At 47.8% G+C, this 12669-nt stretch overlaps 1 protein-coding gene across 2 annotated transcripts in view; it reads left to right on the forward strand.

Annotated features, from left to right (window-relative positions):
• The window catches only part of PDLIM1 (PDZ and LIM domain 1), a 42819-nt gene extending 30881 nt beyond the window's left edge, over positions 1–11938 (forward strand). The window contains exons 4-8 of one of the 2 annotated variants that reach the window (XM_041474416.1): positions 540–601; positions 2647–2943; positions 6658–6812; positions 9668–9785; positions 11413–11938. In XM_041474416.1, the coding sequence (XP_041330350.1) occupies positions 540–601; positions 2647–2943; positions 6658–6812; positions 9668–9785; positions 11413–11599 (819 nt within the window). In that variant the 3' untranslated portion in view covers positions 11600–11938. Of the gene's footprint in view, positions 1–114; positions 306–539; positions 602–2646; positions 2944–6657; positions 6813–9667; positions 9786–11412 lie in introns of both variants that reach the window. The other variant, XM_041474426.1, reaches the window with a different exon arrangement.
• The last annotated feature ends 731 nt before the right edge of the window (positions 11939–12669 follow it).

Below are 12669 nucleotides of genomic sequence, written 5' to 3' on the forward strand. Positions count from 1 at the left end.
CTCAGCTGAGACCACACATGAAGGCCACCACTGCAATGGCTGTGGGGCTGCCCTGTCACATCCACCTGCATGCCTGAGCACCTCTGATTGTTGCCTCTGCTCCTTTGCATGCAGGAAATAAGGCACATAGGAAGTGCACACAATCGGAGTGCAGTGCCCTTCACTGCTGCCACAGCTTCTGCCCCCAGGGTGATCACTGCTCAGTACAACAGCCCAGCAGGCCTCTACTCCTCAGAGAACATCCAGACCTTCAACAATGCGGTGGAGACAAAAACATCACCTGGGGCCCTGGAGCCTAGCAAGCCGTAAGTACCTCCCTCACCCCCCTCCCTCCCTGGGCCTCCAGGGAAAGGCTTCAGGAGACACGATTTCACTGCAAAGGTACCAGTCTGTCAAACCAAGAAAAGTTCTCTTTCAGGACAATGGAAGTAGAAGAGGCACAAGCGTGGATGTTGTTCCCAGGGACAGGGCTTGGAGGAGTGGGGAACGTTTCATGAGGTGCAGACATGAAATTAATATTGTTGTGTTTCTTTGTTTAGCAGAGACCGACGCAGTTTCCGCGTGCGTTCAGCATGACATACCAGCCCGCTGGTCTGAACAGGTGCCTGACAGCTTGTTACAAGCACTTCCTAAAATCAGTGTTTTGTGCTGTGATGTTGGGCAGGAAAGGCACCAGCTAGTGCAGGAAGCACACCCATCCCTGTTCCCAGCTGGCCTGGGATTCATAGACAGGCTCTGCCTTAGTTTAGATATTTCTGTGGTTTTTTATCAAACTTGGCTTTTCACAGGAGTTTTAAAAAGTAGCTGAAACATTCATTCCTGTGTTTTATGTGTGAGATTGGAAAGGGTCCCAGCCTTAAAAGGGCCTGTTAATTTTTGTGTTGCAACTGAGCCTCACCAAGGACATTATTTTATCCTAAATTTTCAAAGTTCCCCTTTTTTTCATTGGAGGTAATAAACCTGGAGCTACCTGAAAGTTTTCTGGCTGTGATGGTCAGGTTTCTTAACTGCCCTAAGTCTCTGCATAGCAATATCAAACTGCCTAGAAGATTTTAATAATAAAAGCTGGAAGACCAGTGCTTTTGGTAATACTTGATTAAATTTCTGACTGGAGAGTGGGGAGGCAAAAGTAACTTCAGCCTCTGCTGTTGTAGGGTACAAAGACCTGATTGTGGTTTAACACAAGCCTGACAACATTCCTGTGAGTGAAACCAGCTCCTTGCATTGGCGGCCCAGTCTGCAGCATGGTCCCTTCTAGGCAGTTCCAGTGCTGCAGCTGGCAGACAAGGTGACAGATTGTTCTTCATTTGCTTCTGGTAGACTCAGCAGCCTCATTCAGGGGCTGGGCAAAACAGAGCAAGGACAAGGCAAATCTGAGATTGCGTTAACCTGACGGGACCATCTGGCAGTGAGATACCATCCCTAGTCTACTCTGGTGTCCCCTCCATGTGAGAGTGCTCCCTGGAAGCCAGGTAGATTTGGCTGGAACATTGTAGCTGATCCCTTTCTCTTGCAGGGATCAGCAAAGAGGTGGGTTCCTTCTAGGGCTGTGGCTCACTCTGCTCTCCTAGCAGGAGCATCCATTACTAGCCCTGCTCCATCTTTAATATATGACATTTCTTTCATCCTTTTCTTGCTGAAACACAGCAAGTTGCAAAGGAATGCTGGAAAAACTGTGGATGAGGCTTTGATACTAATATGCTTGTGTTTACAGAGTCATCAAAAGCAAATGAATTACTTCTGGTTTTCAGTGAGATCCAGGGACCTCAGCCTGCTGTTAAAAACCCACTGTAGTCTCCCCAGTGCACAAGCACAGGATGTCTAGGCTCTCCCTTCACACACCATTCCAGCTGCCTTTAAATTCCTGACCATCTGTTTCGCTGAGTTATTTGATACATACCTGACCTTGCTCTGGGTTTACCTGACATTTGTCTGCATCCCCATCCTGCACCTTGCAGATTTAGTGAACCTATCACAGCCTATAGAGCCCAGCACTTGATCCTGCCACTGCACATGGTGACATGACTGGAACCTAGTCCATGCTTCATCCTTAGAGGGTGTGTGGTTTAAATGCAGGGCTGTAGTACATATAGAAATAAAAGAAAATATCTCCACTGGATTTGATGCCACAAAGCAGGTGGGGATGGAGAAGCCCCACTGCTGAGCACATCTGGTTTGGGATGTGAGGTGAGATTACTCCTCAATAGGATGCCAAGGCTAGCTTTGAGGAGAGCAGCAGTGAAGGTGGCATTCCTTGTCTGGACAGTGGAACCACAAGTGTGTGCGCAGGGACTTACTATATAATGAAACCCCTGCTGCCACTTCTTCATTGCTTTTACAACCCATGCATTTGCTTATCAGTGTAGTGCTTGCTTTTTAGTTTTTGTGTGGACACACCTGGAGTGTGAGACCAGAGGCAGAGCATTAGCCAGAAGCCTGTAAAGTTGTGTATTCAGTGGTGTGTCCTTAAGACGGTATTCTGCAGCTGCTTGATGTCTTGAAGTATTTGGCTTTGCCCTTCATTAAATTCTTTCTTCTTTCCTTTCTTCCTCCTCTGCATTTTCCCCTCAATTTGGCAATGTAAACCCCAAACAAACCTTGAACAACCCCACCTCCCACTGCCCGTGTGGACGCGTGGGCTGGCAGCCGCCCATCGCCGGTGGGTGCGATGCAGGCTCCCATGGCCTCCGTGTACGACCCTCTGCAGAGCTCCGAGCTGCGGCGCAGGCACAGCGCCTCCTCCAGCCCCAGCCAGGTCCGAGTGGGGCCTGAGCAGCTGAAGCACGCGGCCCAGGTCTGCCCCAACAGCCCTGTGGAAGTGGAGGTGCCGGGACTCAAAGTGCTGCACGTGCAGTTCAATTCTCCCCTGCAGCTCTATTCGCAGAGCAACATCATGGACACCCTGCAGGGCCAGATCTCTTCTGTTAGCCCTGATTTCCCCAGGTAACCTGCCCATGGCCTCTGCAGCCAGCTCAGCACATCTGCTCATCTGCGTTTCGGTGTCTGCGAGTCTCTTGTCCCCATCTGTGGCTCACGGCATTGTCCGGTCACAAGAAAACAGCATTTACATTTCACCCTTCCAGCGTCAGTGCATGACTCTTCACAGGAGCTTTCTCTGCATTGTGTCTGTGCCCAACACCATGGGAAACACCAAAACATGTTTTTAGTGTGTCAGTATGTCCATTGCCCCCTGCACACCCACACAGCAGGACTTGACAGCACCTGGTGGCTTTTTTGGAGGAGCCACCTGCAGCAGATGGGTTTGCAGAGGGTAGGAGAGTGCTTTATCCTGGAAGTTGGTATTTTTTCTGCACTTCCAATAACTTTTGTTGTTTGTGACTGACAGGTGCTGGCAGTCATTGTTCTTTTGTTTGGCCAACGGTGTGTGCTGAGCATGTTTCATTTCAGGCTGAAGCAGGTACCCATGATCTCCATCTTTGGCTGACAGCAGTCAAAAGTTTGGAGCAGCCTGGCAGGCACCAGGCACATGGAGGGACAGTCTGTGTTCCCACCCCTGCCTGCTTGTCTGCAGAGGTTGCTGCAGCACAGGCTACCTCTGCCCAAAGGAGTGGAGGATGCTCAGCATGCTCTGAGATCTGCAGGACCTGTGGTGAGCCTCAGCATCACAAGGCCTGGGTGCTGTTTGATGTTGTCTTTGTGGTACTTGGGAACCCCCTGGCCTGTGCCTCTAAGTGACAGCCTGTGGGATTTGCAGGGAGGACTTCAGTGTCAGGACAGGTGAAACAGAAAGCATGTTTATCTGTCTCACAGGAAGAGTCCAATCAAGGAGGAATTGTAAACCTTCTGCTATGTGACCAAGCAGCTTGCAGCTGTGTGACATGTGGCCCGGGAGAGTGGTCTGTCCCCGGGCTTCCATGGGACAGAAAAGAACACAGATCTCATGGCTCCTGGACTGCTCACAGTTCCCTTCTGGGAACCATGTACTTCAAAGCAGAAAAGCTGGTATCCTCTCCCATGGGCACACACATCCAGAAGTATTGCCATGTACCAGGAGCCAAGAGATAGTGGGAGGCTGAGGATTTACTCCTGCCTTGTTACTCAGTGCAGTTACTTGCTGTAAGTCAGTGCTTGGCTTGTAGTCAGTACCATGCTCAGCAGAAGTGGTCACACTTCCAGCGCTCTGTACTGACCTGGAGAGCTGATAGTGCTCACAAAGGAGCCCCAGACATCAGCAATCATTTAATGGCAAAAGGGGGTGCTCCAAGCACTGAGCCTTCCGGTAGCCTTGAGACTCTTGTAAGCTTTGCAAAATAAGCTGGCTTAAAATAATAAAATACCCTTATTAAAAAATAAACTGTACTTTTTGAAGATTCTGTGCAAGGCTGTGCTTTTATGGTTTTTATTATTATCTTCTTGCCAGTATTTCAGGCTCAGTGATCAAGTATTAGTCAGTGTTGCAAGTTTCCCATGGTAACAGCAATGAGATCCAGTAATGGTTGTGTAAGTCTAAGACCCAATAAATGTGGTTGGGGTTGTTCCCTACAAAGTTTTTGCATGAGGAAACTCGTGTGCCTGGAAAAGGACACCAGCTGCTGGTGATTGCTGCAGATAAAGTACCTGTGTAACAGGAGGTGCCAGAAATCAGCTTGCATACAGAGAGTCAGTATATTGCAGGTACAATTTCTGTGCCAGTGGCCTTGCCATTTCAAAAGATACACATGCTTTTTGGAGATGTTGTTCAATTTAAGCAGCATAGCCTTCTGCCCTGACAGTTTGAGGTATTTTACTCTGCTGGTACAAATCTGGATTTCATGGTTTTTATAGCCTTTTGGATGTCTTGTATATGCAAGTGGACGTATAAGGTGCATACCTGGGAGAGCTGATCTGTATGTTATGCACTGCCACAATGCATGATTGGAATGTGATGGCTTTGTTTGACTCTAATGCTTTTTAAGAATATTTATCCTCTGTTTTTTGGATGCATGTTATTGAAACATTCTTAGTATGCAAACTGCAATGAAAGGCTTCTTGCATAATGTTTTTATGGGTGGATAGAGCAGTGGGAATATATGGGTTTACATGAGATGACTGTAATATGGAGCATGGGACATCTTCTGTCTAATAGAAGGTACATAATTCTTTTATTTGGGTAAGAAGCTTCAGTAACTGAGATTCAGTCTTCAAAGGTTCAGCTGTTTGCATGTCTAATGTGCTTCCTGCTCTGCTGAAAACTGCTAAAGATGGAAACATTTTATGAAATCCTTTTTATGGAAGTAGCATTTTATAACTCATGTGATGATTTTACTTCTGATGCTTGAAGAGTTTATTATGTAAACTCCCAGATGACTCCATCGGTCATTGGCATTGAAAGTAGGCGGTTGCCTCCTCAAGAAAAAGATTTCCCTCTGCAATTTAGTCTGAACTTCAGGATGTTTATGAACTTTTCATGCAATCACAGAGTGCAAGAATGGTGAAACTGAGTAGACCATTTACATTTATAAGACTACATTACAGAACTGAGCTATCAGAGGAGATTTGTCAGCTATTTCATTTTATCATATATGTTTTACTGCAGCTACAGAACACAAGGCAGGCAGGAACTTCCTGTGTCCTTTAGTCCATCCCTTAGTCCAGCATTTGGCAATTTAAACCACTGATTTAAATAATTCCCACTCTGTATTTGTCCACACTATCTTCACATCCTTTAGTTTGGAGGTTTCTTGCCTGTCCACATCAATCTCCTTTGGTATTTCAGTGTCAATAGACATATTGGAAAGCTTTTCCCAAGGGATATTCTAAATATCCTCCAGCAGTTTAACCTATCTTCTACCCACTGCATGTGGAGTATATCTTAAGTACTGCCTCTAGACTCTTTTTTTTAACCCCAAAGATCCTTTGAGTGGCACAATAACTACCCTTTCCATGACCCTGTGCTGTGAAAAGCTGCCCCTGATGCACCTTGGGCTCTAAGTCGAGGATGCAAGTCCCTCAGGACATGAGGGGTGGCAGCAGCACTTCAGGGCAGTTGCACTGAGGGCTTAGCCTTAGCCAGCAGAAATCTCTGCCCTCGACCTGCTCATTAACCTTGGTAAAACACTGTAAATGAGCTCCACCTAGAAAACAGAAATCTTGAAAAGCAGACTAAATTACTTCCAATCAGAGAATCTTACAGTTAGGCCCTACAGCTGTTACTTTATGAAGGTGACATTTACAAGGAATTCATAGGGTACTTGCAAAGATTTCTTTTTAATGGAATAAACTTTACTTACTTTGAGATTCACAGTGGTGTAAGGTAGCAGTTTAGTTTATGCAATCAAGGAACATGCGTGGATGGCACACTACTAGGTGAGATTCCCATCCCAGCACATGAATTCTTTATTTTCCTATTAACAGAGCTGTGATTTCCTGGGCAGGTTTTAGCTGCTGGAGTGTATGGTAATTGTGAAGCAGGGAGAACCCTGGCCGGGGGCAGTGGGTGAGCAGCTGCTGACAGCAGCGTGGGCAGACTGCCCAGCCCAGCCCAGCGTGCCAGTCCCACCCGGAGCACATCCAGCACCTCCGTGTTCGTGGCCTGCTCGTGTGCGTGTGCTTTGCACGTCCATTCTTCAGTCATGTGATGCCTGGTGAAAGTTTCGCTAGAGGGATTTGCTTTAGTTTTCATCCATTTAACTAGAGGATTCTCTGTTCCTTTCTCAGTTTAGAACAGCATAACCAGACCCCAGGCAACATTGCCATAGACAAACAGTCTGAAGTTTACAAGATGCTGCAGGAGAATCAAGAGTCAAATGAGCCACCCAGACAGTCTGCTTCGTTTCTTGTGTTGCAAGAGATCTTGGAGTCAGAGGAGAAAGGTGGGTACCTGATCTGAGCGTGCTCTTCCCCTCTGCTGTTCTTTGGGTTGAGTAGCATTTAAAACTTTATTTTCCATTTAGCTGTTGATTGTTCAAGGTAGCTCATGTAGGTGGCTTCTACAGAAATCTACAGACCCTGTCACTAATTTCATCCCTTCATATTCTCTCATTTATTAGTTTCAGTGTCTATGGGCCCACATCATTGCTTAATCATTGAGTGAGTGCTCCAGAAATAAACCCTTGCAACATTTAGTTATCAAGAAGGGATTTTTAAAGTTACAAAACCTCCTACAGTTTCTAAAGTTTTGCCCCCTTTAAGATAGTATTCACTGATTAAAGACCATCTTAGAGTCAGGACTTTGGATGGTATCACAAGATAGTGCTCTTCAGTTAGTCCTGTTGCTTCTGAACTCCATCCCCCTACACAAGAAAAAGTATCCCCTTCTGCAGCTGAATGTAAAAATATAGAAGCTGGGTTACAGTGAGCAGTTCATAGCTTTTAACCTCTGAAAATTCGCTCTTCTTGGCATTCTTGATCTTAGGTCTGGACTTGTACAATTCAGAGCTATAGAGTTTAAAATGAAAAAACCAATTAACTTATTTGGGGGCTAAATCATGCTCTCTTCTCCCCTTAAATAAAATAAAATAAATGAATGGGAAAAGAATTCCAAGAATGACCTTTTTTTTTGTCCTTAGGCCAGTCTTTTGTGTTATTAGCTTGGCAGTGGTACGTTCAGTTTAATCCAAAAAAAGCCTGGTGCTGAGATATTCACCACAAAGAGAAACAGATCAGCCAAGTACTGGTAGGTCTGAGGGATCTGTAGGGAAACAGCAAAATGAAGGAAATAAGGAAACAATAGGAAGAAAGAAACCAGGATCATGGAGTCTCTAATATGCTGTTAAAATGCCACCGGAAAGAATCTTTTAAATATTGAGTGTTTGCAGCTTGCCCTCAGGGTTCAGCTCCTGCCTGGAAGGAGTAGCCCGGACTTCTCACGAAGCCAAGGTCCTCCCCTGTGCTTAGTAGTGGTGAAGAAGATAAGAAGCAAAAGCCTCTCTGTTTTATCTTTCTTTGAAGATTTGCAGCATTGTTGGGATTCTCTGGCACAAGGTTTGCCCGCCCCATCACGGGGCCGGGATAGGCTCTGGCATTATTCCACAGTGAGCTGACAATACCCCATGGCCCAGCCCGCCGTGCTGCTGGGCCAGCAGCAAACAAACACTGCGCGAGTCAGATCGTTGGTGTGATAAATGGCACATTGGACGGCGCCTTCTCCCAGCCCGGCTCCAGGCAATGGATTGTGAATGGCAGCTGTGAGCCAAGGCCCGGCTGGGACAAGGCCCTTGGGGCATCGCTGACTCTGTGGGCTGCGCTGACTTTCACCAGCTGAGAGCCTGGGCCGGGCACAGCCACGAGTGTGGGTGTTTGGAATCACCACGGCTGGTCTGTTAAGGCCTGACCCTATACTCAAAAGTGTTTCACTGGGTGGAACATGCCACATTTCCTCTGGGTGTGTGATTAGGAGAGATTTTAAAAAGTGTTGTCAATGTTGCTGATAAGAACAAAGTGCTGGTTGAGGCAAAGGGAGTGAACAGAAGTGATAGGGAAGAGTCTGAAAATGTGATTGCTGCTGCTTGCTTCCCAGTGAGCGTCACTTGCAGCAACTCTTGGAGGTCAGGCTTTGTTTGGTGGGTTAAGGAACTTGCACCTCTGGACCAGTGTCTGCACAGAGCTGGGTGCAAACCTCTGAGCTGAAGGCTGCCCTAAAGGCAAACCAGTGCAGCATCACCTGCCTCACAGCTGAGGTAGGCAGTTTCCCCCTTTTTCCTTCAGCTCTTCTATCAGTGATGCTGCCCTGGGCTGTGGTGAGTACCTGACATGGCTGGTCACCAGGATGTGTCTTTGGAGGGTTTTTCCACCCCATGCGCTGGGTGTGCCCGTTGGAAGTGTGTTCTTGGTTTGACACTGGTCAGAATAGTTTCATCAGTGTCCCTCACAGTCCAAGATGTTTCTGGTGAAATATCATGGGAGCCTCAGCAGCCTCCTTCCCTTGTTAAATGGTGTTGAACCCCTGAGAAAAGTCATCTAGATGAGATTAGTCCCATCATTGGTGTCATTTTATGAAAGGCTCCTTTTCCCCTGCAGATGTTTAAAGGCTTGCCTCGTATCCCGCATCAAGGATCCATGCTGATTTAGGCATCCAGGTCAGCACAATGTCTCCTGCAAAGGCCCTGCAGGAATTCCCTGCCCCAGAGAAGTTGCAATAGGGAGATATCTGGAGCATGCTGTGCAGCAGCAGGGGAGTGCAAGGTTATCCCTGGTGTCCCAGGGCTCTGCAAGAAGGAGTTTGTTAACCAAATCTTCCAGGAGTCTTGCTCCTGGCAGCTCCATTGTAAAACAGACAGCAGACTGGAAAAGGGCTTTGACAGTCCTCCCAACAGAACACCCACCTCTTTCTGAGCTCAAATCTGGGAATCAGCTTGATCCTGAGTGTGTGATCAGGACACATCAGGCAGACTCCAGTGCTGCCAAGGCTCAGGCTTTGCTTTGCTTTGTGCATCTGTGCATGTGAGACACATCAGCTGAAGTCTGATGGGCTTTTAAGATGAGAAAATAATCTCATCTGACTGCCCACCGTCTCAAGCCCTCACATTTTCAGGGCGAGGTTCAGCTGTGTTCCTCCTCTCCTTCCTCCCCACACATCCCTAAATCCCTGCCCACTTTCCATGCATGAATCCCTGCCTCAGAGTTGTGGTTAAAGAATATCCTGCCCCCAGCAGAGCATCTGCTTGGGAGGAACAGCCTCCAGCCACGCATCTCACATGCTCTGAAGCACTCTCCTTCCACCCCCCAGGAGACCCCACCAAACCATCTGGATTTAGGAGCGTCAAAGCCCCTACCACAAAGGTGGCCTCATCGATCGGGAATGCCCAGAAGCTGCCCATGTGCGACAAGTGTGGATCTGGCATTGTGTAAGTAAGCCTGTCCATGAGGTTGCAGGTGAGCAGCCCATGTCTGTGCCAGGGGCTGAGGCAGTGCACCCAAACAGCTTCACTCACCCACATCCAGTGCATCCAGGAGACTCAAGGCACGTTTATTCTCACCAGCTTTAATAACACTAACTTTGCAGGTCCCTGCAGTGGGGCAGGAGTTGGGTTTCCATCTACAGATCCTTATCAGTGGAAACCAGAACAAGTCCCTGTGACTCAGACCTTGAGGCAGTTGTTGCTGCAGTGTTTGGCTGACCTGAAATCTGTTTACAGCATTTGGAAACAAAATGACCTTTCCATTCAGGGCCTGTGTATTTAATGTATTTCCTGTCTCCGTGCCAGGCGTGGCACGGAGACTTGCCTTGCTGGTCAGAGGCACTGGGGACTGCAGAGCTTCAGTCTCCTGTAGGACCTCACATCACCTCCACTGTGTCTATGCAGACATATTGTTTTTTTGTCTTTATGTGCGTAAAATCAAACTCCAGCATACCTGGGGTTTGGGTTTGATACAGAGCTGCTGTATCGTGTGACCACATGGGGGACCCAGCACTGAAAACAGTCAATTTTTTCAACCTCAGATTCTTCAAATTCTTCCTCTGCAACCCCCTTAAGAGCTGACTACACAGCAGTCAAGTACTCGTAGCCAAACCTGCTTTGTCACGGAAGAATTCTGATTTTTCAGATGCTGCTTGCCACAAGCTATCAGATTGTTGCTGAGACCCGCTACACTGTGATTGCATGGTCCTGGCATGCCTGGAGCATCTGGACCAGCAGATTCATTAGAGAGGCAATCCATACCCTGTAAAATATGACTCAGAGACAAACCCTGTAATTGTTCAACCAGCTGGGTAGGTCTGGAGAGAAAGCACAAGGCCTTGAATAGCACTCAAAACTAATGAATTACAGAAAATAGAGATGGCTGCTAGAACAAAATAATACTGGAAAATTGTTGTGTTGGGGCTGATGGTAGTTAACAAACTGCTGTGTAGTTTTTGTAGTTTTCCTAGCCATCTGTTGGGCTGAGATGTGAAGTCTTCCAGTAAGAGCTGGCCCACATTTGGCTGGATCTGTTCACTGCATCTCCCAAGCAGCCATGTCTGAGATGAAAACCAGGATCTAGTCTCTGTGCTTCTCCCGCACGTCAGTCACTACAAAAGGGTAGTGCTGGCCGTGCAGCCTTCATCCCTGCATTTCTGCATTTGTTTTGTCATCCAGTTGGCTTGTACCCGGATTTTGCTTCCCCAGATGGTCAAGCTAATGTGGGCCATTTGATCCTGGGCATTTGAATGCTGTTGTGCTGTCTGCAGCCACCAGCTAAAGATGCCATCACAGTAATTCTTCCCCCCACAGGTGATAGGACTGTCCCTGTGTAACTTACGCACGTCAATGCTGGGAAACACTTTCTAGAGCAGAGTTTCCATGCCAGCACATGTTGGGCTTCTAAAAGTGCTATTAACATTTGCCTGACCAGAGGCAGGGCCTATCCTTTGACTTGTCAGGAGCAGAAGAAAATGGTTCACCTTTGGGGCTGGTTTGGCTCTGGGCTGGGTGGGAGGTGCCTGGGGACGAGGGAGACAGTGGGCACTGAGCGGTGCTGGTTCCTCCCCAGAGGGATGTTTGTGAAGATCCGGGACAAGCAGCGTCACCCCGAGTGCTACGTGTGCAGCGACTGTGGCACCAATCTCAAGCAGAAAGGACACTTCTTTGTGGAAGACCAAATCTACTGCGAGAAGCATGCGCGGGAACGGGTGGTTCCGCCGGAGGGCTACGAGGTAGTCACCGTCTTCCCAAAGTAAACCATGCTGCTCACAAAGCCACTGTGGATGATTTATCCTCTGCTGATTTTCCTTGGAGAGCATTATCCCTACCCCCTGCAGAATCTTGTTTGCAATAAGGAATGTTAGGCATGGCTTTGAATTTCCTTGTCATTATTAATCCTCCATCTGTTCACATGAGATGTCACTAATTTCAGCATTCTTTTCATCCTCTTTCACTTTTTTTTATTAAACAGAATTTTTTTTTCCTTCATTGTGCTGTCAATCACACAGGAAAATCAGAGGCCAAAGTCAGATTACAACTTTTCTGTGTTCTAGCTATTTGCCATCTGTTTGCCTGCAATAAATGGGGTGAATCCACAAGGTAGAAGTGTCTGCTTTCTGCTGTTTTCTTGTGCACTGTATTTTTCTGCTCCCCGGGCAGCAGAAGAGGTGTCCAGTGCATGGTTCTGTTTATCGTGGAGAATAGTGAGAGGGATCTATGAAGTTGAGTCAGGCTGGTCTTGCTGCCAGCTGAGCTGTGAGCAGCTGCCTGCTGGCACCCAGCAAGGGGCAGGTGGGCACAGCCAAGCTGCAGGGCAGGCTGGTGGCGTGTGCCCAGTGCTGCCTCCTCTGTGTCCAGCACTGCTTCATAATGACGGGACTGGGCACGGCAGTGTTTGCTGCTACTGCATCACCGCAGATGTACCCCACAGTCACAAACTGAGCTCTGTGAGAGAAATGGTCACACGACGCTTGCTGGAAACCAGGGAATCTGAGCGTGAAGAGAGAAAGGTTTGAATGGCCACAGTCCCTGTTCTGGCTCCCCCTGGGGGAACCACATGTGGCTGCCCAAGGCATCACCCTGCTCCTAGTGCTGCTGCTGTGCACAGCTGCTGGAGGGTGCCTTTGGGGGATGATGTGGGGAGGGGGACACATGGCCCTTGTGCCCTGGACAAAGGGCTGATGGTGCCTGAGAAGCAGAACCTCTACCCGTGTAGAGCACAGAGGAGGCCTGCAGTGGTTATTTCTCTCACACCTCTAAGTGAGATGATGGCTGGCTGTTCTTAATCATGTAAAAATAAACTGTTTGTAAGATGTGTCATGTTTCC

Source organism: Pyrgilauda ruficollis, unplaced genomic scaffold (assembly GCF_017590135.1).
Source record: "Pyrgilauda ruficollis isolate IOZ18807 unplaced genomic scaffold, ASM1759013v1 scaffold11, whole genome shotgun sequence".
NCBI lineage: Eukaryota > Metazoa > Chordata > Aves > Passeriformes > Passeridae > Pyrgilauda > Pyrgilauda ruficollis.